Source organism: Sceloporus undulatus, chromosome 3 (assembly GCF_019175285.1).
Source record: "Sceloporus undulatus isolate JIND9_A2432 ecotype Alabama chromosome 3, SceUnd_v1.1, whole genome shotgun sequence".
Classification (NCBI taxonomy): domain Eukaryota; kingdom Metazoa; phylum Chordata; class Lepidosauria; order Squamata; family Phrynosomatidae; genus Sceloporus; species Sceloporus undulatus.
This window is the reverse complement of record NC_056524.1, coordinates 218,981,237-219,005,288: the sequence shown is the minus strand read 5'-3', so window position 1 is coordinate 219,005,288 and position 24,052 is coordinate 218,981,237. Positions and strand designations below refer to the sequence as shown.

Genomic DNA, 24,052 nt, shown 5'->3' with positions numbered 1-24,052 from the left:
CATTCTTTATATTCCTCAGAAATAATATGGACATTTTGAACCTTCAGTGTCTTTGTAGTGCAGAAATGTGAACCATGTGGCCCTCCTGGTATTCCTGAACTGCAGTTCCAAATATCCTTCATTATTGGATGCACTGGCTCAAGGTGCCAAGAGTTGCAGCCAAAAAAAACTACAAAGGCCTAATGAGTCTCACCTTTTGTAGTTCTACACCATCTAGTTGCAACATTTTTATTTATTTGTTTGTTTACTTTATATCCTGCCTTTTATGCCTTACAGCATAAAAACAGGTACAGATATGAAGGATATGTGTAGATTAAAAGCTTACAAAATTTTATTCTTAAAATGCAAAGAAACAATATACTGTGCTAAATGAAACTATTATGTCAAAACTGGTTAAGAAAACATTGGTTGTTGTTTTTTAAGACACTATAAATGTGCACTATAGATATACTCTGTGAGGAATGTATAGATATCTTTTGCATAGAACCATGTATGTGTTTGTTTGTGTATGTAGCATTTGCTGTGCTTAACAAGGTATTGGAGCACTTGTTCCTCTCTTGTTCTCACCAGGAAGAGAGATGGAGGACATCATAGACCACCCACCTGTTGCTCCTCTGCTCTGTTTGCTATATTTCTATCTGAGGCTTCTTATCTTTTCCCACCTCATCCCACCATTATTTGAAAACTGTAGCTTGTGCTCTTTCTGCTGAAGGGAAACAGGGAGCAGCAGCTGCCTTTTGTGGCAACGTTTAACCTACTTAGAATGCTAGAGTGTCTCTTTCTGGCTTAAAAAAATAGATTTAAAAATCAGGCATTCAACAGATGTAGTGGAATCTAAGCTTCCATAATCTGAATCGTATTAATGGAGGGCAGCCAGGGGAGGATGGTGTGGCGTGGAGAGGAAGAGGGAAACAGGCTTGCATGCTCCTATACAAAAGCTCTACCCAGCAGCTCTTCTCTGCTGGGTAGCTGTGAACCTGCAGTTGACGCTGGGTCACTTCTGAACACTCCCTCTGGTACATTTGGATGGGGGGGGGAAGGGTTGTAAGGAAGGGAATGCCTGATTGCTTGTTAGATTGTGCAGCTGCTGTTGGTGCTGGGCCCACCCCATAACTGCAAATCGCCTTAGGCCTAAAAATACCATGACCTCTCAGAGGCAGGGTGGAACAGATGGGAGAAGATCTAAAGTTGAAAGAATTTGTTCCCCTCTTCTTTCCCTTCTCACGTGTTCTTGGAGAGAATGCAAAATATGAAGTTTGAATTTTAGATCCTCCCCCTGGGAGTGGTTTGGATACCCTTTCCAGTCTAACCTTTAGGTTCATAAGGATTTCCTCCCCATGCTATGGGGAAGGCAGTGCCTCCTGGGGAGAGACAGCTGTAGCAATGAGGTGGATCATGTTACAGCATCCAGGAACAATATGATGTACCTGATTTTCAAGGGATCATATTATTGTCCACCAGTTCAGGACATCTCCTATTTACTTGTTGATTCATCTTGCCTTTTTACACCTAATCCCAGTACATAATTAATCCTAGCACATGGAGAAGAGTCAGAATAATTTATATCAGGGGCCTATTTTCTCTGTGGAACCTGTTTTCCCCTAAATACCAGGAAATTTTAGGAGGGATCATAGATCCCCTAGGTGATAAAGCATATGCTTTTCATGCAAAAAGTCTTAAATTAGACCTCTGATACTTCCATTTCAAATCATTGTCTAGTGGAAAGACCATTATGCAGGGATCCTGGACAGTCAGTTGCATCACAATAAATAGTACGGAGCTATATGCGCCAGTGCTCTTGAGTCTATATGTGGCAGCTTCATATTTCATAGTCCTATTTATACTTTATTTTTATGTGCTGATGTATAGAGGTTTGAAACAGCAGGCCCTCAAACATGATTACGGTATTGATTTTTTAAAAATGCATCAATTTTCTTAGTTTTGGATTTATCTTTTCATCTCACTTGTCTGAACACCCTATAACCATCTCAGGAATTTGAATAACTGGAAGTTTTGCTTGCTGGGACTATTATTTGCATTGGTTTGGAGAAGACATGAGATTCCATTGCAGGGGTTGGCCTGCAAGGACTGTATCTTGCTTTATGACCCCATTAGAGATCATTAGAACTGAAGAATCCCCTCTTTCTGTCCTACCACCATCTCAGTCTTGTTTGGTGGGAAAAGGGAGATAACCTTCTCCCATACTTCTTCCTTCCCTAGAGAGGCCAGAATGGCCCCATCCCTGATCGCTTTCCGTCAGCAGATCAAAACATTTTTGTGCCATCAGGCTTTCACAAACTGACTAGAGTTGGGCTTTTAATGTATTGTTTTCAATTTGTATTGTTTTAAATATGCTGTTCAACAACTTGGGTCCCATTATTGGGAGAAAGGCAGGATATAAAATAATGATAGCAACAGTAACATTAATATGATGGTTTCCTGTAAATTCTGCGTGTCAGCTACAAACATGCAGGGAGCTGGTTAGGCCTATAGCTTCTTATTGCACAGTAATGAGAATCTTCCACAGCTGATGGCAACAGGAGTTATTGTTATGACAAGGTAATAAATTACTGGGTTCTGCAGTTGTATAGGCTCACCACCCAGTGAGTTTTAGCCCTCTGAATTTAAAATTCATCTGAATCCAGCTTGGGGAATGCAGGACCACCCTCTCTGCTCATAATATTCACCTTTGTCTGTAATCTGATGCATGGTAATTTAGGCAGGATTTCATCAAATTTAAATTCAGAAGCATTGGTTATACAACCATACCACCCTAAACAAAGCCAGTCCCACCTAATTTGGAACTTAAGCATGGCTGTGCCTAGTTAGAACTGGATGGGTGGTAGGGTGAGGAGACTCCTACCTGAAATCCTGGAGGGCCACTGCCAGTCAAAATTGACAATATTGGGACCAGTTGACCCTTCTAAGGCAGCTTTCTATGTTCCTGTGTTCTTAGGGCAATCATGTGACCTGTTCAGTATGAAATATTCCAAGTATATATGTTGGGCAGTTTGTTACCAGTTGGATACATCATACTGGGGTTTATCATTTGATGAGCAGTACTTAAATTTTTCTGCTAGGAAGCTGTAATTTATTTCTCTGAATTAAAGCTCCCAAGGTACTCTGCTGCTATCCATCCTCCTCAGGGATTCAAGCAGGAATACCATGACCCACTTAAGGAGTGTAATTCAGAGGAGAGGGTTGGCACTCTCCAGCAGGGAATTCTAAATGCCTCACCAAACTACAAATACCAGGATTCCATAGGTTGGAATGATGATAGTTAAAGTGGCATTGAACTACTGTAACTTCTTTGTTGGAAGAAAGTACATTCCATAGCTTCTCTACGTTTTTATTTAATAATAAGCAACATGGCTCAATGGGGCTTATTCTGAAGTAAGTTTGAATAGGGTTACAATCTTTCAGTATAAAGGAGCAGTAAGGCTCATGTCCTGTTGAATGGAGGATGCAATCTGCAAAGCATTTGTTGTGGGGTGGCAGGGTCTTGAACAATACTCTAAAATTCCAACAGCCAAGTGAAATCACACAAATCTGTATGTTTGGTATATCTGGGGTTTTCTTTGGAGATATGTCTATCTGAATAAGAAGTGAAATATGTGTATATAGGGTGTTACTAACTTCTTCTCCATCTTTTTTTCAGAAGTGCCTAACTGCCAGTCAGCATATGTGAGAGGAGGAGGCTACTTCCCCAATAGTCATGATGGTAAGTGAGCAGTCAACTATATACATAGTTATGCATGTCTGCATAAAGTTGAAATAAAATTGAGGCACATGAATGTGGAGCTGGACGTGATTATCCCAATAGTAAGGTGGTGGGGGAATGTTCTCTCTCATAACCACTTGAAAGAGCTGGCTGTGTTCAGCCTGGGGAAGAGACGTGATCACAGTCTTTGCATAATTAAAAGATAGACGATGGAGCAGATTTGCTCTCTGTTGCTCCAGAGGTCAAAACTAGAACCAATGAATAGAAGTTGCAAGAGAGCCCTATTTCCTTCAGATACTGGGAGAAACTTCCTAATGGCCAAACTCACCAGAAAGTAGAGGGTTCTCCTTAGGTGGAAGTATTTAAGCAAAGGTTAGACAGTCAGAAACACTGTACCTCATCCTGTTTTATAGACTGTGCACTAAGCAGATAGTTGGATTAAATGACCTCAAGGGTTTGTATCAAGTCTCATAATTCTGTGGAACCATTAGCACTGACTTTCATATCTCTGCTTAAAAAATCTGAAATACAGGAGGAGAAACCAAGGAAACAGTGCAAGGCTCTGGCTAATAACAATATTTCATGCATTTATATAATGGTTAAAAGTATTTAGATTTTAAAAAATAATAATAATCCTCACAACAGCCAAAGACTGTGATTGTCGCCCTAATTCAAAGGGGAACCAAGGCAAAGAGAGTGGCTTGCATAAGACTATAGCCAGTGAGATCCAAAGAAGGGTATTCCTGGTGTATGGCCACACTACACTTCACTTGATATTTCTCTTCTTCCTCTTGCTTTGCCTTGTTTGGTGGCTCTTTCCTTGCTACTTTCTGCCTTTTCTCTTGCTGGTTCAGATCCCACTGATGAACTAAAAAAGTAATCTTAGGCAAGGCACTGTCTCTCGGCTTCAGTTTCCCATTGCAGTAAGGGGATAATCACACAAGATTGATCTTCACAATGCTAATTGTGGCCTATTTAGAGTATGAAAAAGTGACTTTGGTGGCATAAACTCCTTGGTTATGGTGGCTAGTTTTATATCTGGTAATTATAATCCCCCAAAAAACTAAAATATCTAAACACTGATCCAATTAATTGGCCAGCAAATTCTGGAAAAGAGCAACTTGCTTCCAGTACTGGTGGAAAAGTTCCATTGTCTAATGCAACCACATGAAGCTTTCTCCTCTCTGCAGAATCCTGTGCTGCTTCTTCTTAAATACTCCTACCTGTTCCTACCAACAAAAAGAAAATTGGCAGTTGCAGAGAGTGTGTCACCCTGTTAATAACACTGTGAATTATGTTTTCACACCATCACATTAACTGGACCAGGGAAGCCTGTTTTATTCAGATGATGATGATATGTTGTATTTTGATAAATACTCCTCATCTTACTGCAAATTGTCTTGGTTCCATTGCTAGAAAGCCTATAGTGACAGTGTTCTTTTAAAGCCCATCAGAAATTCACTATGTCTGCTGCCAGTTTCTTTTGCTAGAAAAGGATATTTTACTCACAGAGTGGTTTCTTCCACTTTGTCTCCTCCTTTGGCACATTAGCTGGCACTGCCAGCTGCCATGGTTACAGGAGTTGCTATAAAAGTCGGGCTCCAATGGAAAATTATCTGAGCAAGCCATTTCTCTCACACACATGTATACAGAGCTCTTTGAACTACCAATGAAGCAGTGCCACCTGGCAATGTCTAGATAGAGTAGGAACAAAATGTTGCCTACATCAACTAACAACCACAGTCCATACTTGTCCCTACTAGTCTAAAAGGCAGAACTGAATACTGGCAAAGTTAGTGCAGGTGAAATCCAAAGTTAGTGCAGGTGAAATCCAGCAGAGCAACTGCAGTACAAGAAGCCTGTTTGATTTGGTACTATTCTGTATGCAAAACCTTTTAACTGGCATTTGCAATTTAACACGTCTGTGTGAAACTAGTCCTGTGGGAACCTACTGTCTGGACAACTCCTTACACTCACAGAAGCAGCAGGCAGCATATTTGCAAATGAGCATTTCAGGCCCTTACCTGCAGACTTTAATAAGTGACTGAATAGCTAACATTTCTGACAACAGGCAAAAAAGGAATGCACAGCCTAACTGTGTATGTACCAGTAACCTGGTAGCCTGGGGATTCTATGAATTTTAGTCCAGAAAAGTAACTTGTCCAAGCTGTGAAAAGAATAAAACAAAATTTGCGAGCTAATGGATATGTCTTCTCCCTTAACTAGGGTTCTCCTATGAGAAAGATGCCCGATTGTACTTTGATGATACTTGTGTTGTACCAGAGAGAATGGAAGGTAAGCACTGGACTCTCTCTTTCTTTCACACAAATACACACACACACACACACACACACACACACACACACACACATATTTTGGGGTGAGTGAAAGGGTATGGGGGGCTGGGAAGGTTTCAGTGAGCTGAGATATGTCAGAAAATGGGTTAGCCAAAAGCAGCCCTTCCATCTGTTTCAGCAAAGTCAGCCTCGTTTGGGCCACATACTATGAAAGAATTCTCCAAATGTTTCTGAGTTTTAGTCATAGATCTTTTATGAATTTGGTGGCCAAAATATATATAGGAAGGTGTATTTTTCCAGTGCATAGTAATCACATCCAGTGATTACATCACATATTTCTTCCCAAAGTCCTCCAGCCACATGTCCAGTGACTGTGTTGGCTGGGGGCTTCTGGGAGCTGGAGTCCAAAAAAGTAACTTTTCCAAGCATAAGAGGGGAGGTGCAAAAAGATGCACCAGTAGTCAGATTTGCAATCACTTCTGAAATTGTTTGAGAAGCAGAGAAATCTATATCACGAAAAGGTGAGGCTCTTTAAATATCAGTTCTAACTGGTATCTGTTGTTGTAAACAGGTAAAGTGAAGCAAGAACCCACAGTATACCGTGAAGGGCCTCCTTACCAAAGACGAGGATCACTCCAGCTGTGGCAGTTTCTCGTCACACTCCTTGACGATCCAGCAAATGCTCACTTTATTGCTTGGACTGGTAGAGGCATGGAATTCAAGCTGATTGAGCCAGAAGAGGTAAGAATATGAGAGCCTCCTTCCCATCACTATTGTTGTTGTACCTTTAACTTTCCAATGACTAAACAACAGGTTTGAGTTTCAACTAGCTGAATGTCTGGAAATCCAAACAAATAGCTTTTCCCAACTTAGTGCCCACCAGATATGTTGGGTTACAATTACAGTTCCCATCATCCATTGGCAATGCTGGTTGAGGATTAAAGGAGTTGTGCCCAACACTCTTTGGAAGGCACCTCACTGGGAAAGGCAGTACTAGAAAGTGTTAGCAAAAGAAAAGGATAAAATATTTGAAGATGAAAGCAATATTTTGAAATTGCTGTCTGTGACCAAACTCGCCTTTTCATTGAAAAAAGAAAATAGGATGAAATCTTAGGCTAGTTGCTGTTCCTCCTTTTATACCTATCTCTGTGCCAGGGCCACTTGACAAGGGTCAGAATAGTCAGTGTTTGCTATTTCAGAAAAGTAGTGGTTATGTCTCTGGTTAATGCAAGTTAGATGACTGTAACCATAGTACATGGCAGAACTATGGTTTCTACCTTAACGGTGAAATATTTTGTTCAGTGGTAACATTTGGCTTGCACCAGAAATTTGCAGATTTTTTATCATTCTAATTTTATAATTCCAATGTTCCTGTATGGTGCAGTATAGCAGTGTAGACCCATGAGGTGGGTGGTTGTCAGTAAAGGCATTCTCAAGAATCTTCCATATGGCTGCTTGTTGGAGATGTGACCATAGTGGATTAGAATTGATAAGCTCAAAGAGACATAATAGATGTAGATAGAAGGTGATACTCCAAAGATACAAACAGCTTCCTAGTGTGCAGAACACATGCCTGGACACAACTCATAAATGAATGGCTAGCACTGTGTGACCTTATGTGGAAATGGATCACACATGCGATCAGCAAATTGCTACCTTCTTCTATATTTCCCTATGAGAGAGGTGTGTGACTTCACCTTTGTACAACAAGGCAGCTCTTGTCAGAGCTTTTCGTAACATCCTAAAGCTGCCTGGTCTGTTGTTGAAAAAAAGGTGTACACTTTGGATGAACCATGTGATGCTTTGAAAAGTCCATGACTCCTACATGAATAACTATTGTGACAATTAATCTGTCCTAGTTATCAACTGACTTGCAGATTGCAAATGGAACTTCTCATGAATGGCGCTCAGGGTGGAAACAAGAGCCAGAGCAGCAGCAAATAGAACCATTTTTGGAATTGTGTAAATGTGTTTATTGAATCTTCTCCAGTCCACATTATTGTCAGATAGAGAGAAACCACAGAGCAGATGGCAGGAGGCCCAGCTTCCACATTTCTTGCTGAATATATTGAGCACAAATTTGCTTGGTTTGGCTGTTGGTGCATCTGATTGTTTGCCAGTGATGACTCCCTGTCTTAATTGGTTGGATTGCCTTTCAGTCGTTAGATTATCTTCTTGAGCTATTGTAATTGCATGATCTTATTAAATATAAAATGCAATTGGACTAGACACAAGACATTTTACAGGGTGCACTGATTTTGGATTGTGTGACCCTTGTGACAGAAGGCATCTTTGAATTCACTGAAGGCAGCATTATTAGATTTCAGACATCAATAGACAATTCTGTTTAACTGCACAGATTCAGCTGTTCCGTTTGTTGATATATTTGCTACATACATTTTTGTCCTGCCTTTCCTTCTGTAAGTTCAGTGTGGTGTATATGAATCTACTCCCCCTGCAAGTTAGTCGTCTGAGAAAAGGAGTGCTTGGCTAAGGTCATCCAGTAAGTTTCATGACTCAGTTGGGATGAAGCTCTGGGTCTTCCAAGTTCCAGTTCTGAACCCAAACCACTATACCACACTGGGTCTCCAGCATGTGGAGCTCCATCAGCAGATTTTGCTCCATACGTGCTGGAGCAAGCTCCCTGAAAGTCAGGTTTTTTCCTGCCTATGCTCCTAGCAGACTTAGCAGTACAAATGCAAAGCTTTAGGCATGCCAACAATTCATGTCCACAGATGGAAGGGGGAAGTGGAACCAAGGCTTTGCCACTGCACCTGATGGGTGGTCTGTAGCCAGAGTACCCACTAAAGCAATGACAGAGCCAACCCCTCCTTCTGTCTTCCCCATATTTAAGCTTAGAACAAGAGATTTTCTTCCAACCCTGTGCTACATTTCAGAGATGTAGCACAATGCCAGATACATCTTTGGGAGAAGGGATGAACTTTGGAAAGGACAAATCTTTGGCTAGCAATAATAGCCTAAATATATTGAACCCTAGTTTATTGATTATTACTTATTTATTGCATGAATTAGTGCATTTATTTGATTTGATTTGTGCATATGTATATATCCAAACCTACCCCATTACCTTTCTGATGTTAAAAAAATAAAATGTACAACTCACTCATGGGCCTTTTCAGCAGTAGCATCGTGATTGTGGAATGTTCTCCCCTCCAAACTTTGGTTGAGTCTCAATACAAGTTTCAGAACTAACTGAAAAGACCTTTGAATCATGGCTCTTTGATCATAATAATAGATGTTTCTTTTTTTAAAATTCTATTTATTGCCATTTAATTGCTGTGAACCACCCCAGGATCAAATACCATGTTGAAGCAGGATATCAGTTCAATTGGGAAAAACCAACAACCCTATTCTGTCCCTATGAGTACTTTCTACATAATGTTGACAATTCAAGGAGCTTTTGTTGTTAGTGGTGCAGTTGGTGGAAAGGTTGATACATCAACACTGAAAGTCTGGCCAATATTCTGCTATTGAATAATGGGTAACAGGGAATCAGTATGCTAGAAAAGTCTTATGTAGGAGACTCATGAAACCACAGACTTGTAATTATTAGATTAAGGCTGATCACTCCCCCCCCCCCCACGCCCCAGTTTCTATAGAACCTTTTTTTCTCTTCTAGGGTGAAAGTGAAAACCCCCTCCCTTAGAAATCAGTGAAGAAATCCAGACTTATTGTCGCTCTGGTTGGATATCACTGCATCCAACCAAAAACACCGCAGAATACCACATGCCTAATTCTTATCTTTTTGGGGGTGAAAATAATCTTTTGGAGGCAAGTTTGGGATCTTTTAAAATGGACTATGTCTTCATCTCTGAAGTATGACACTACTGTGTCCAATTGAATATTGTTTGCACTGGCAGAATTATTTTTAAATGCTTAGGGAAACAACAGTACTTCACATGAAATTAGATATTTATTTATTTATTTAGGTATTTATATCCCGCCCTTCAGCCCTAATGGCTATCAGGGCGGCTTACATTTATTATTATTTTTAACCAGACAGTTCCCTGCCCGCAGGCTTACAATCTAAAATGGTGAAGAAAGAGCAGGATAGCTTCTTTTTGCTGGTTCCTCCCCACTCCCCTTTGAAGATTTTTTTGTCCATAGGTACTGAAGCAAAAAGGATTCCAGATTTAACAATATACAGAGTGATTAAAATGTGCAGTTAAAAAATAGCACATAAGAAAGATTCTAGTGAGATTTTGTTTCTTGCTTCTTCCCTGCTAATTCTTTGATGCCGCTCACTGACTCTCCACAACGGTTTCCAAATTAGCAGGTCTTTTTCTCATAACTGAAGATGTGAGAAATTACCCCTAAAATACATGCAAAGAAGCTAATAACAGGAGTGAGAAAATCAGTTGTGTTATATTGTCACAGTATCATTGGATAAACTATATATTTACAATGGTGAAAATCCAAATATCACTAAAAATATATGCAATAAATTTACAGTTATATCAAGGTTCACCATCTGTTATGGATGTAAAATTGCTCAGATGTTAATCTGCACAGGTACATTTTCTTTACAATCTGACAAAATGCTGAAGAAAGAGCATTTCTCTTTTATCATTCATCTGTTTTGAACAGTTCTTGTTCATAGGGAGTGTAGCAGCAGAAAGGGGCAAACTCGTCTCTTTATTAGTTAACAATGCCCCCAGGAGGTTTACAAAACAGATTGCAAAGCATATGTCACTTTCTGGAAAATTCTGCAGCTTTGGATCAATTATAAACAATTATTACCTTTGTTATTGTTGAAAGGATGGTCTATTTGTTTTTGCTACGTATAAAAGGTAGAGTTACTTTTCCTTTTTAATATTTCTTGGAACATTGTCAGTCATTAGAAAACTGTATTTTATTTTTCTTATTAAAATGTTATTATGTTTCCCAAGAATAAGGATTGTCTAATATGCACGTGTTAGAGACAGCATGGTGTAGGGGTTTGAACATTGGACTATGACTCTGGAATACCAGAGTTTGAATCACTGCTCAGCCATGGAAACGCACTCGGTTACCATGGGCAAGTTACAGAATCTCATCCTCAGAGGATGGCAGAAGCAAATCCTCTCTAGAGAAACTTGTCAAGAAAACCCCATGATAGTTCAACTTGGGGTCTCCATAAGTTGGAAATATCTTTGGCTATTTGCATTTTTATTGCTTCCTCTTTTGCAGTCTTCATTGTATATTATTACCATGATAGGTTTAAATCATATTGTGCCAAATGAATTGGGGTTTTTTGTTATAGTAACATAGCACTCCAACTGTTGCTATTTGGCAGGGGAAGTCCCAATTCATCCTCTATCATTTCATTTTTTTTCCCAGTTCCTTTTAAAATACCCCTGTTTCATTCTCATTCTCCCACTTTCCCCCTTCATCCTCAGCTTACTTCATTTGCTGCAAAAGTGGATTGCACTCAACTCAGGAGTGAGAGGAGAGGAGGGGGCAGCATTTTGCTCTTCCCATTAGGCTCAGGCATAAGCAAACTGCCGCATCTTGTGTGTTCTTCCTCATTAATATCTTTAGCCACCTCTGATGTTGTTTGGCCACATGCATCCTGGTTTTCATCTATGAAATATGAGAGGATATGAAGTTATTAGCTTCTAGCAGATGTTTTAGGGGTGGGTTTCTTGTGCCTCCAGTTTAATTCTTACTGGGGCATTCTTTTATTCTCCCCCCATATATATATATATTTGTTTTCCTCATTTAAGTGTCAGACAGTTGTGTCTAAAAAAAGGTTTTCTGCTAATTTCCACTGTCGCTATAGGCTTTGCTCTGTTGTCGCCCTGTGGAGACACTGGGTTTGTAAATAAACCCCTGAAATTACTGACAGGGATCTTGTGGTGCACTTGGTTGTGCTGAATGATGCAGAGGAGGAAGCTGTTTGACTAATAATTGAAACCAGCTGCACAGCCATGCAGTGCATGGTGGGTAATTATCTATAATATACAGTACACTCTGCATGGAAATTGTGGTTTTTGCGAACAACAATTTGGCAGCCTCCCCTAGTCAAAGGTCTTTGATAGTCTGCTGTTTCGTTCCCTCTCCATTATGAAAAAGCATTGCTTTGATCTGGAAATGCTTCATGAAACTGTGCTGCCTGGCCTTTTACTTTGGTGAGAAGACCAGGGGAGCACCAGGTGCCTTTGCAAGACCTTGCTTCCTGTTCGAAAGGGAAAGGAAATTTTCACTGGAAATTTCACATCTTCCATCTCTGCCCCAAGCAAATGGAAGCAGCAGGCTCAATCGAAGGGCTGCCGATAATGACAGTCCTTGCTTTCTGACTGTATTGGCCAGGAAAAGGATGAGAATAGTTTTGAAGCATCTCGTGGTTTTCTCTGCCAGGCTACATAGTAGTAACGAGAAAGCTCTTGCAGGATTTGACTCGAAATCAAAGCCAGGCTGCTGCTAGGTGATTATGTAACCATCACCTACAGGGCGACTTGGAATCCGTGCACTGGCAATGTGCTCTCAGGTATTTTCCTGCTGTTACATACATATGGAGTGAGCTTGTGTCTGAACATGCAAAATGCAACCAAACATGCTTCCACCCTGGAGCCACTTAGGGGAGGATTAATTCCATAAGCTATTGAGAAGCCTATTGCAATGCATTAGCTTAAAAATAGAGGAGGAGCATAGCAGAATTTCGTGTTCGCTTTCTTCCTTTGACACTAAAGTAATTGGTACACTATTAGATCTACTGAATACAAGTACTGTATGTGCACACAACTGTGGCGGGCAGTGGTACACTTATCCTTGGGGGTATGAGAACAAGGGGACAAGGTTTTGGATGGAGTGAGTGTGAAGGGGAGTCAAGAAAAAATGAGTGTGAAGGGGAGTCAAGTGGCACCTCTGTTGTAACTTTCCTTGTGATTTTAATTGGACAGACAGAGAATGAACAAAGAGGTGTACAGTGGGTGGGTGGTAAATACATGGTTGTGTGCAGGAGCTAAAGTGATGTGGGGCACTGAGTGAGTACATTCTGTTTTCCCTGGTGATATACTATTTAATTCATCCATGCATTTCATTTCCTCCCTGTTTCTTTGTTCTTACAGAAAAACTAGTCTGACTGGTGCATTGCATTCATATAGTTATCTGTTTAGTTGCTGAGGCCATTGGAAACACCCCACATATTTGGTTTAGACTGATGTTCTGCGCCTTTGCCTCAGGTGGGCGCAGGCTGCCTCAGTGCACTTAGTGCTAGGAAATCCCATTAATCTTCTCTGAGTGCCTGGCTGATTGTCCATCCCAGAAATCCCCAGGGAAACAGTAGGTTGGTTGGTTGGCAACAGGCTTATGTCATCAGATCTTCCTCCCAAAGAATGCTGAAGTGAGTAATCTTCTCTACACAATTGCTTCAGAATTATATTAGAACTGAGTCAGTGCTCTTGCACACTTTTACGTCCATTAGTTTTCCTGATCATGTCTTGCTGGCTGTGGTTTACATTGCAGTCAATAAGCATAACATGCTAATGGGCTGTGGGTCAATACTCTCTGTTTTTTGCCAACAGAGTCTGGCTAGTTTTTAAAGACTTTCCAAAGCAGCAAGCAGGCCTTGTGAAATCCAAGGGAATGGATGTGGCTTTTTACATCTCTTGAGATGTGTTTAACTTAGCTTCCTAAAATATGAAGAGCTTTGCTCATTTTGTTTTGTTGAAGCATACTTGAAGTTTGGTGATGCATCTCTTCTAATATCTAACAACTGTGAGAGGCCTTGTGGCCCTGTACATGTTCTGAATCATAGCTCCCATTGTCCCTGAGCACTGACAGTGCTGGTTGCTGTTAATGGGAGCTGGAGTTCAACAGAGCTAGAGAGCACAAGTTCACCACCACTGATATAGTGGTTTGTTGGATATCAACTGCCAACCTATGTTAAATTCACACTGTGGCTGAGATCTTTGATCAGCTTGGCAGTTCATAAACCTCTGATAAGTATATCTCTGCCTCTTCCCCTACTCTGCCTGAACACAGGCTACCTTTCTTCTGCTGACATGTTGTCCCCTATAAGCTATTTTGTGGCCAGAGGAGGACAGGGGACAGCTAGGAAAATTCAGGCTGTATTTCTGCAACCAAACATACACATGAGACATACCATTCCTAAACCTGAATGATACAAATGCTAAACACTTCAAGATCACACTTGCGATCTTGAAAAGAAATAGAAATGAAAAGGTCTCCTCAAAATATTCAAATCACTGATGAGTGGCAAAAACTAAAACTCAAATTAAACCAAAATTTGACAAAAGATCTGTTAAATAAGACTAAATATATTAAACATTATTATTTTGAAAATGCTAACAAAACTGGAAAATGGTTGGCGAAAAAACTTAAGGAAAATAAAGAAAGAAACTCAATAGTCAAACTTACAGTAAACTCTAAGGAATATGTTCAACAGAAAGATCTAAAAGAAATTGCAGCAAACTATTTTGAAAATCAGTTTAAGGCAGAAATAGAAGGCGATAATAGATATAAAATAATCCTGGAATACTTAAATAAAGACAAGTTTACACCAATTCCAGCTAAATATCTGGAAGAGTTGAACGCCGAGATCACAGTACAAGAAATTATTACAGTAATAAATAATTTAAAAGATAATAAAGCCCCTGGCCCGGATGGACTACCTGCGAAATTTTATAAAGTGTTCAAAGAAATCTTAATAGTCCCACTATGTAAAACTTTTCAAGAAATAAAATTAGGAAAATATCCAAATTCATGGGAACAATCTTTAACCACCCTAATATTGAAAGAAGAAAAAAGACCCTACGATGCTAAATAATTACCGCCCTATTGCTTTATTAAATCAAGACTACAAAATCTTTGCCTCAATTTTGGTGAATAGACTTAAAAAGATACTAAATAAATGGATTAAAGAAGATCAAACAGGTTTCTTACCAGGAAGGTACTTAAAAAATAATATAAGAACGGTTGTTAATATAATTGATTTCTGTGATAAAAATATTAATAGAAAAGTCGGATTGATTTTTCTTGATATAGAAAAAGCCTTTGATAAGGTACTTTGGGACTTTATGAAGGAAGTACTGGCATTAAGTGGAATAAAAGGGGCATTTCTACAATGGATTAAAATGATTTACAACAAGCAAAGTTCCCAATTAATTGTAAATGGAGAAAAAACTAGACAGTACAACATTGGTAGAGGCACAAGACAGGGGTGTCCCCTCTCTCCACTGCTATTTTTAATAGTTATGGAGGTTCTGAACAGAAAAATAAGAGATGAACTAGGAAATCAGGGGATTAAAATTAATAATCAAATATACAATTTATGTGCCTTTGCAGACGACTTGGTAGTCTTTCTAGAAAAGCCACATCAGAATATAAATAAACTCCAAAGGATCTTAGATCAATTCGGGCAAATATCAGGATGTATGGTCAATAAAATTAAAAGTGGTATTATGGTAAAAAATTTAAAAAGCCAAGAACTGGCAGAATTAACAAAGAAAACAGAAATACAAATTGTAAATAAAGTAAAATATTTGGGAATAATACTAACTGGAAAAAATTCGGATCTTTTTGAAAATAACTATATTAAAACTTGGAAGGAGATAAAAAGCGATTTGAGGAAATGGAGTAGTCATCAACTTTCCTTATTGGGCAGGATTGCATGTATACAAATGAACGTACTTCCCAAAATGATATTTTTATTTCAAACGATTCCTATAATCTGCAATAAGAAACCGTTCAATATCTGGAATAGAGATATAACTCGCTTTTTATGGCATGGGAAAAAACCCAGAATAAAGCTCAAAATAATGTGTGATAATAAAGATAAAGGGGGACTGGGACTACCAAACTTAGAATTATACTTTAAGGCTTGTGCACTTACATGGATTAAAGAATGGATTACATTAAGAAATAGAAAAATAACTAACTTAGAAAGCTATAAACTAAAACTAGGCTGGCATGCTTATCTGAATTATGATAACTGCAAAGATAAGAAAAGCTTCAATGATCATATTTTTAGGAAACCTTTATTAAAAGTTTGGAATACCTACAAAAAACTTTTCCACCAAAAAATTCCCAGATGGCACTCTACACAAGAAGCACTGCATAAAGAGCAAGTTTCCAAGGAACATGATTGGTTAGATTACGAGGCATTATTGATTAAGAAACGAATAAAAATCAAATCATTGGAGGAATTACATAGGGAGGGTTTGACAATCCACTGGTTCAAATATAGGCAAATTACGGAAGAATTTAAAAAAGATATAGCACAATACGGAATTGAATCTGAATTAAATGAAATTGATAAAATCTGGATGGGGGAAGAAAAACATATGATCTCTAAGGTATATAAGGTGTTATTGAAATTTGATTTGGAAGACGAAGTTGTTAAGAAAAACATGATCAAGTGGATGCAAGATGTGAATAATAATATCCCTATGGAGAATTGGGAGAGATCATGGATAAATATACAGAAATGCTCAAAATGTACTATTTTAAAAGAAAACTATATTAAAATGTTTTATAGATGCTACGTGACACCAATCCAATTAGCTAAAATTAAAAGATCTAGAAACAACAACTGTTGGAAATGCAAAAAAAAAAACCGGTTCTTTTTATCACATGTGGTGGCAATGTAGAACAATACAAAAATTTTGGAAGAGCATTCATAAACATATTGTAAAATATATGCAAAAATATATACCTTATACTCCTGAATTACTCCTTTTAAATATAATCGATACGAGTAACCTCAAATTGAACCACGAGGAAATTAGCAAACTAATATATATGATTACAGCTGCTCGTCTGGTATATGCAAGATATTGGAAGAAGCCCAAAGCCCCTTTGCTAAGCGAATGGAATAACAAAATATTTGAATTCGCACTTATGGATAAGCTCTCCATGATAACGAATGGTAAAACAATACAGCAATACCAAAAGAAATGGAATTTTTTGTTAAATGACTAAAAATATTTTATAGAATGGAAATGGGTGCACTGTATAGAGAAGTAAAACTCTTAAATATTGTGTAATCTTATAAGATTTATTATGTAATCTTATAGGATTTAGGACATTTATTGTACAGATATGATTCAGTTAATTGTTTAATAATGCTTGAATTGTATCTTTGTCAACAATATATAAAATTTAATAAAAATTAAAAAAAAAAAAAAAGATCACACTTGCCACTGACTTAAGTAATGTACTGTATTTATATTAAAATGACTGATTTGGTCACCCTTGTGACAGTTGTGTAGGCAGAACACAATTATGTAGTAAATGGATGTGGATTCCTAATTCCAATAAAACTTTTCATGTTTATGTGCTTAGGGATCTCTTCTAATTATTATTAAGCTTTATATAGCACTGTAAATTTACACAGTGCTGTACATGCAATCTGTTTATTTAGATAGTTCCCTGCCCTCAGGCATACAATCTAAAAAGACATGACACAAAAGGAGAAGGGAATGGTGGTGGGGAAGGAGATCATGTCCAGCAGTTCTTCTCTCCCTCTGAGGCCTGGACTAAGGCAGATGGACTGGAGGGAGGGCTCTCCTTCTTTGTTTGGGCCAAGCCTGATGGAACTAGCAGGCCTTTCTCTCCCTCTGAGGCCAGATGACAACAGATGGCAAAGGGAGGGCTCATCTTCTTACTCTAAATGTAAGAAATCTTCACTTTTAAATGAGATCCCATGAGCAGCAAGTGTTACATTGGAAGAATCCAGGGGGGAAAAACAGATCCTGAAACACAAACTAAAATGGATTGTTCAAGAGCTAATGCATGCAGTTCTTTCCCATGCGTTCTACATCTTGGCCAGTGTGAATGAAGATTCAGACAAAATCAGACATTCTCAGCTGTTAGGGATACTGGAGGAACCTGAATATTGAAATACAGAATAATAGCTGTGAGAATATGTCACTAGCAATTACAACCCCAACAGACATGTCAGAAGAATACAGCTGCCTTGAGTGCTTTTGGAATCCTAGTGTCCTGTCTGATTCTTCCAGCAAATAGTTGGGTTAGCTAAAAAGCACTGGAGCCCTGTATACTAGTAGTCTGGAATCTTGTACCTTACCATTGTTGGCAATTCTATCCCCTTCCCTATCCACCCTACATTAGAGGCTTGCTTCCAAAGATTTTAACACTCCTCAGTCATGCCAGAAATTTCACAAGCTTCATTGTTATATTTTTCACATTTTTAGGTAGCTCGTCGGTGGGGAATCCAGAAGAATCGGCCAGCTATGAACTATGATAAGCTCAGTCGTTCTCTTCGTTATTATTATGAAAAAGGCATCATGCAGAAGGTAAGCATATCACTCTTTGCTCTGAATGTTCCTGCTAGGCAAGGATAGGGTGGCTGTAAAACAGGGGTGGGATATTCCTGAGGGCTGAGCACCTCCCCCCCCCCAATACCCCCACACCAGCATTTTAATGGCCACTTGACAGCCCTCCGCCTATTTTAGACTTGAAAAGGCCCCCCCCCCCCCAAAAAAAAATCAGTAGCAACTTCTGGGTTTTTTTAGAAAAAAAATTCCCCAGACCTAAAACAGGCCTGCCAAAATGGCCACTCATATGCTTAGTGAGATTGAACTATTTAAGGACCCCCATAATTGGAGATGGGAGCACAACAACAACAATCTTCAGGTCATACAGTATGTGGTTGGATGGCTGCACTATTCCTGGCCCTCCAGTAGACAAACAGTTTTTGGCACTAGGATGATTCATTTTTTGAGGACCAGTGTTCCTCCTGTTCCATCTGCCAACACACCATTTCTTGGTGCCCTTCCAGACAATCAGTTTACAGCTTCAAAAGGCAAACTTTACATCATTAATTTATACAATCTACATGCCACCCCCTGAAGTTATATTGTTTGCCTGCCAATATTTCATTTTCTCAGCCCCCAAACCTAAGGCTTTATTCTGGAGCAAATGAGAATCTTCACCCTTAATAGGACACTCATTTCTATTGCAATTGTTCCATAGTATTTGGAACACAGTATCTTTGCTGTATCTGAGGTGCCTTTTAAGAAATTATCTTCACCCTTCTTAGTATCTTTTTTTTTTCATTGTATGTCTGTTATGTTAAAGTTACTTACTAGTTGTGTTCCGCTACATAAGGCAAATCACCAGTGCCTTTGAGCAAAGCCTATAGAATTCATTTGTCCATTTCATCCCTGCAGCAAGTCCACCACCACTGAAACTAGCCAGATTCACATCCAGGTTGTCTATACTTTGTTTGAAACTCTGCAAATTCCCATAGACTTCCATAGAAAATAAATAAATAGGCCAGTACCATAGAACATGAATTACGATTCCAAGCTCGCAGCTAGGTACTTACTGACACACCTTCCAGTTTATTACTTCTGGAAGGGCTTTTGTGAGCACTCACGGTACTTTTACTTTAAAAAAAAACCTGTATGAAGACTATCGTTTTTGTGGGGTTTTCGGGCTATGTGGCCATGTTCTAGAAGAGTTTATTCCTGACATTTCACCGGCTTCTGTGGCTGGCATCTTCAGAGACTGCTGACCTGCAACAGAGTGGGTATATATATACTGTGTGATCCTGGGTAAGGAGAAGTGATTCCCATGTTAATCTGTGTATTGTTCTGTTGTTGATTGCCAGGCCTCAGGGTTGGGGGATATGCAAAAGAGGATTAGTGTCTGCTAATTGGTGATCATTGTCTGCTAGGAGAGCCTCTTTTCCAGGTCAGCATTCTCTGAAGATGCCAGCCACAGATCCCCGCGAAATGTCAGGAATAAACTCTTCTAAAACATGGCCACATAGCCTAAAAAAAACACAAAAAACTATGGATGCTGGCCATGAAAGCCTTCGACTTCACAGTATATGAAACAGTCTTTTTAGGGGCTAAAAGTAATTTGTTGTTGTTTTAAAATGCTGGTTGCTGAAAAAACTGATTTTCAAATTCTGTACAACGTGATTGTAGATTGTAGAATCTCAAATTAACAGCCCAGATATAAGGCTGAGAGGGACTTGTGGCTAAAATACATTTCTGGAGAGAGTGGCTTATGAGAGATGTTTGTCTGAGACATCTTTGTATCCCCTTCCTGCAAAACCCCCTCATGCCAGATTTTGAGGATATATGCTGCCACTGCATGGATAAGAGAAAATATGCATGTAATCTAGTGCTACCCAAAACAGTGGTCTGTGAACTGGTGCCATTCCTTACTGTTGGTCCATAGCAAGTTTTCAGGAAATAAAGAAACATCTGAAACCAATGAGCACAAATATGGTACTGCTCCCTGGCACAGTAGGAAGGGGGCAATGCTGATCAGATAGTCTGAGAAGCCCTGATACAAACAACTGTAAGCTCCTGAACAAGATGTTACAACTGCTGTAAAAATTATTCTTCACTTCCTGTCTGTTTTGAATAACTTTATTTTGGTCTTCCTTGGCAATAAATCCATCCAGCCATTAAATACACATAACTCTGTCCCTCTTTATTTGTAAATGCTGATGTCAGAGCAAGCAGAAAGTAGATTGGGACATGTCGTTAGTTCTCTGGAACATTTGCAGTAGGTCAACAAGAATGATTTAACAATAGCAAACAAAATTGCAGCAGATGGGGGAGGGATATGCCATGGTTGGTCTTGTACTAATCATGCCTTAGCGTTAGCTTTCCTAACAAAGGTAAATTTTGACTATTAACCGGTTCCCTTTGATTTGGCCTTTGTGCAATATTTCTGGCCACTTAGATTTCCCTCATCCCCATTTTTGTTTAGAATCTCTAATTTATAGTAACTGAAACCTAAGTTTGGATCTGAATGTGCATTGTATGATTCACATACTGCAGGCTTTCTGGAAAACTACAACAAAAACTACCATAACTGAAATGTTTTCTTTTTCTTCCAGGTGGCTGGAGAACGGTATGTCTACAAGTTTGTTTGTGACCCTGATGCCCTCTTCTCCATGGCCTTCCCTGACAATCAGCGCCCATTCTTAAAAGCTGAACCAGACTGCCACGTGAATGAAGATGACACCTTACCTCTGACACACTTTGAAGATAACTCTGCATACCTCCTAGACCTGGATCACTGCAGTAACCTCCCCTATGCCGAGGGCTTTGCTTACTGACTTGCTGAGCAGCTGACACTACAGACTCCAGTTCCAACAATTAAGGGCAAATGGGTTTTGTAAAGAATTTCTTTTGTTCATAAAACTGCTCTTTGCAAATATTATCAGAAGAGACTAAAAATAACTTCACAGCCCTCCCAACACGAAGATGGTAACATGGCTAGTGAAGAGGAGCTCCAATTGCTGATCACTTCAGCTGCAACCGTAAAGAACGATGGCAGAGTGTGTTCTTGTGGGGATGTCTTCTGGGCCCTGTTGCTAGACTTGAATAGACTGTATGTGATTAGCAAATTGTTGAGATAATACGCTATGTAACAATCACAATCTTTGTATCTACCTTGTATAATGGAAAAGGGCTTTGATTTGCAGAGGGCAAAAGGAACCAATGCTGGTCAAGCCCTTTGGAATGGGTCCTGGCTTAGCGTGGTGCTTCTGGCATGGCTGAATTAGCACAGCCCTCTAAGTTCTCAGTGCACAGCTCTTCAATCTGAGAAAACCTTTTCTCTGATATTTTTTTTAAAGATTTGATTTGATGTTTTGGCCTCTAATAAGCAACCCATGCTTAAAGGAAAGCACTTAAGCTCCAGATCTCAATGAGCCCGGCAGACCCTTGGCCACCCTCTCTGTTGCAAGGCTGTTCATAGATAGCTTGCTTTTAGGGAGGAAAGAGGGTTTGGCCAAACCTCTTTTTATGTTGTGGGGCAACATTTGTAACTAGATTTTTCTAGGTTTTTGTATCTAAAAAAATTCTGCCTTTTGGCAAAGCTTCTGCTTTTTCTGCTTCCAGCAGTGCCAACACTAAAGGCACTCCAGCATGGACGGGGGGAGGTTTCTTGCCCTACCATGCGCATATCTGCTTCAAACATTTCTGCACCGGATCCTGTCCAGGACACTTTGTACAGTGTACTCTGTATTTGGAGGGTGATCCTATGCAGTAGCAAATGCACGCTTTTTCTGTGACTGGGAATCATATGTATATAATACAAGGCAGCCCCAGCCACTGAACTTCCCCAAGGTAGCACAGTTCTGACTCAAGGGCAGTCTTGCCTTGTTATTGCTAATCTACCTTTCTTCGCTGAGCTTATAAGCAAGAGAGAGGTGCAAGGTCTGTACGCAGACATATTTTTAGCTTAATTTGTAAGTTGTGTTACACTTTGAAATGCTTCAAATGCAAGTTGGATATTTTAAGAGGATTTTTTAAAATAAAAAATAGAACTTGGGTTTGTAAAAATTCAAAGGAAGGGGAAAGGTCTAGGTTGATATATTATAATCTCTGGGACCTTCAGAAAGTCCTCTCTTCTCCTTTCTATGAGCATTGTTGGCATGCACTTGTAATGTGCTTAACCCAAATATGCATACCTTTCCCTATGGGCTCCATGTTTTGTTGTAAATGCTGTATAGGATTTCTTTTTCTGCTTGGATAACTTTGGTTTGGTTTTTGACTAACTTCACTTTTTTTAAAGTATGAAGATTAACTCTTTGTAGACGACTCAGCAACTCTCCACAGAATGTATCAAGTGGCCTGTCACAAAGCACAGGGCAGCAGCAAACTCTGCTGCCACCCCTAATTTGCCCCAAGGCTTAACCAAACCGGTGGGGTTAACTATTTTGGTTTTTGTTTAATTTTGGTATTGGAAGTTTATAGTGCAGATGGGTTAATCTGAGGATTGATGTGAAATAACTGTTGCCTGAGCAGGGCCATATAGTATATCTCCTGCAAAAGCTGCACTACATTCTGTACTGTGTACAATAAAGGAATTTATGCTTTCTGTTCAGGCACTGTTTGTGCTGCATCTCATTCACTTGTGTTTCCAACACCATCCATGCAGAGACAGACTAAAGACTTACACATGAGTCCTGTTCTCACCACAATTGCTTTAGTTAAAGAAAATGGAAATATACTAATTTGGGAGTAACCATTATCACACGTCTCCTCAATAGCATATTTGCAGCTGTTCCTCCTGTGGATGATCCCTCACATTCTCTTTTGCACTCCCACTGAGCCCGGCCTCTCTGCCTTATGCCATACATCGAGTGCCTCCCGGGGGTTAATTATTTTTATTTTTAGCACAATTCAGAGTTATGGTAAAACAAGTTATGTTTTTGGAAACGGAAACGGGAAAGGAGGAGACACTGACACCAGGTGAATGCCAATATTGGAAAAACCTGAGATGGGACTGCAGCATGAGTGGGAGTTTATTGATGGGTTTGCCCCATCAATGAAATGTGACACTTTAACAACACTTGATAGCAAGGCAGCAATGAGAAAAAGATGACACTGTGCAATAAGTACAATGGGCTCTTCTCTTACTTGGGGGATCCATTCTGGATCCCCCCACATAAGGGGAATTCTGCATATGCTCACGCCCCATTGCAAACAAGGGGGTACATGCCATTTGTTTAATTGCCACGCAGCTTCAGTGTAAGCTTGAAGCCGCATATGGCGCACTTGTCTATGGTGCAGGCACATTGTATTGCTAAAGGTGCTATTCTGTAGTTTTAATAGCTGTTTCAAAGCTTTGAGTGGTAATTTCCTAAATTTGATTTGCTTGCTTATTGAGCTCTGGGTTTTTTATTCCTGCCCAGTTTCTCCTACATTGGATTGCAGTCCCGGCAGAAGCAAATTGTTTTTCTGCAACAATTAACATCTGAGCATGGAAGATAACTTACTTAAAACCAGGTTAAGTGGGGGGTTTTGAAGCCCCCACAAAAAAAATTTAATCAACTGCATTTGAAATGCCTGTGAACAACAGAGATTCAACCCAGATTCTACCTGGTTATTTCCACTGTGAATAACCCCTTATTTTCCAACAAACTGGAACAGCCAGTCTTTGCCAATATCTTGGATTTGATAGCAGTTCTTGTTTGTTGTGTGCCTTCAAGTCGTTTCCAACTTATGGGGATTTCTTGGGAAGATTTGTTCAGAGGAAGTTTGCCATTGCCTTCCCCTGAAGCTGAGAGAGT

At 39.5% G+C, this 24,052-nt stretch overlaps 1 protein-coding gene across 6 annotated transcripts in view; it reads left to right on the top strand.

Annotated features, from left to right (window-relative positions):
* ETV5 (ETS variant transcription factor 5) overlaps nucleotides 1-22,867 on the top strand; it is a 60,000-nt gene extending 37,133 nt beyond the window's left edge. For all 6 annotated transcript variants that reach the window (XM_042458005.1, XM_042458009.1, XM_042458008.1 and 3 more), the window contains 5 exons: nucleotides 3,659-3,721; nucleotides 5,948-6,016; nucleotides 6,590-6,759; nucleotides 18,198-18,299; nucleotides 20,867-22,867. In XM_042458005.1, coding sequence (XP_042313939.1) covers nucleotides 3,659-3,721; nucleotides 5,948-6,016; nucleotides 6,590-6,759; nucleotides 18,198-18,299; nucleotides 20,867-21,088 — 626 coding nt within the window. In that variant the 3' untranslated portion in view covers nucleotides 21,089-22,867. The remainder of the gene's footprint in view (nucleotides 1-3,658; nucleotides 3,722-5,947; nucleotides 6,017-6,589; nucleotides 6,760-18,197; nucleotides 18,300-20,866) is intronic.
* Nucleotides 22,868-24,052: the final 1,185 nt, after the last annotated feature.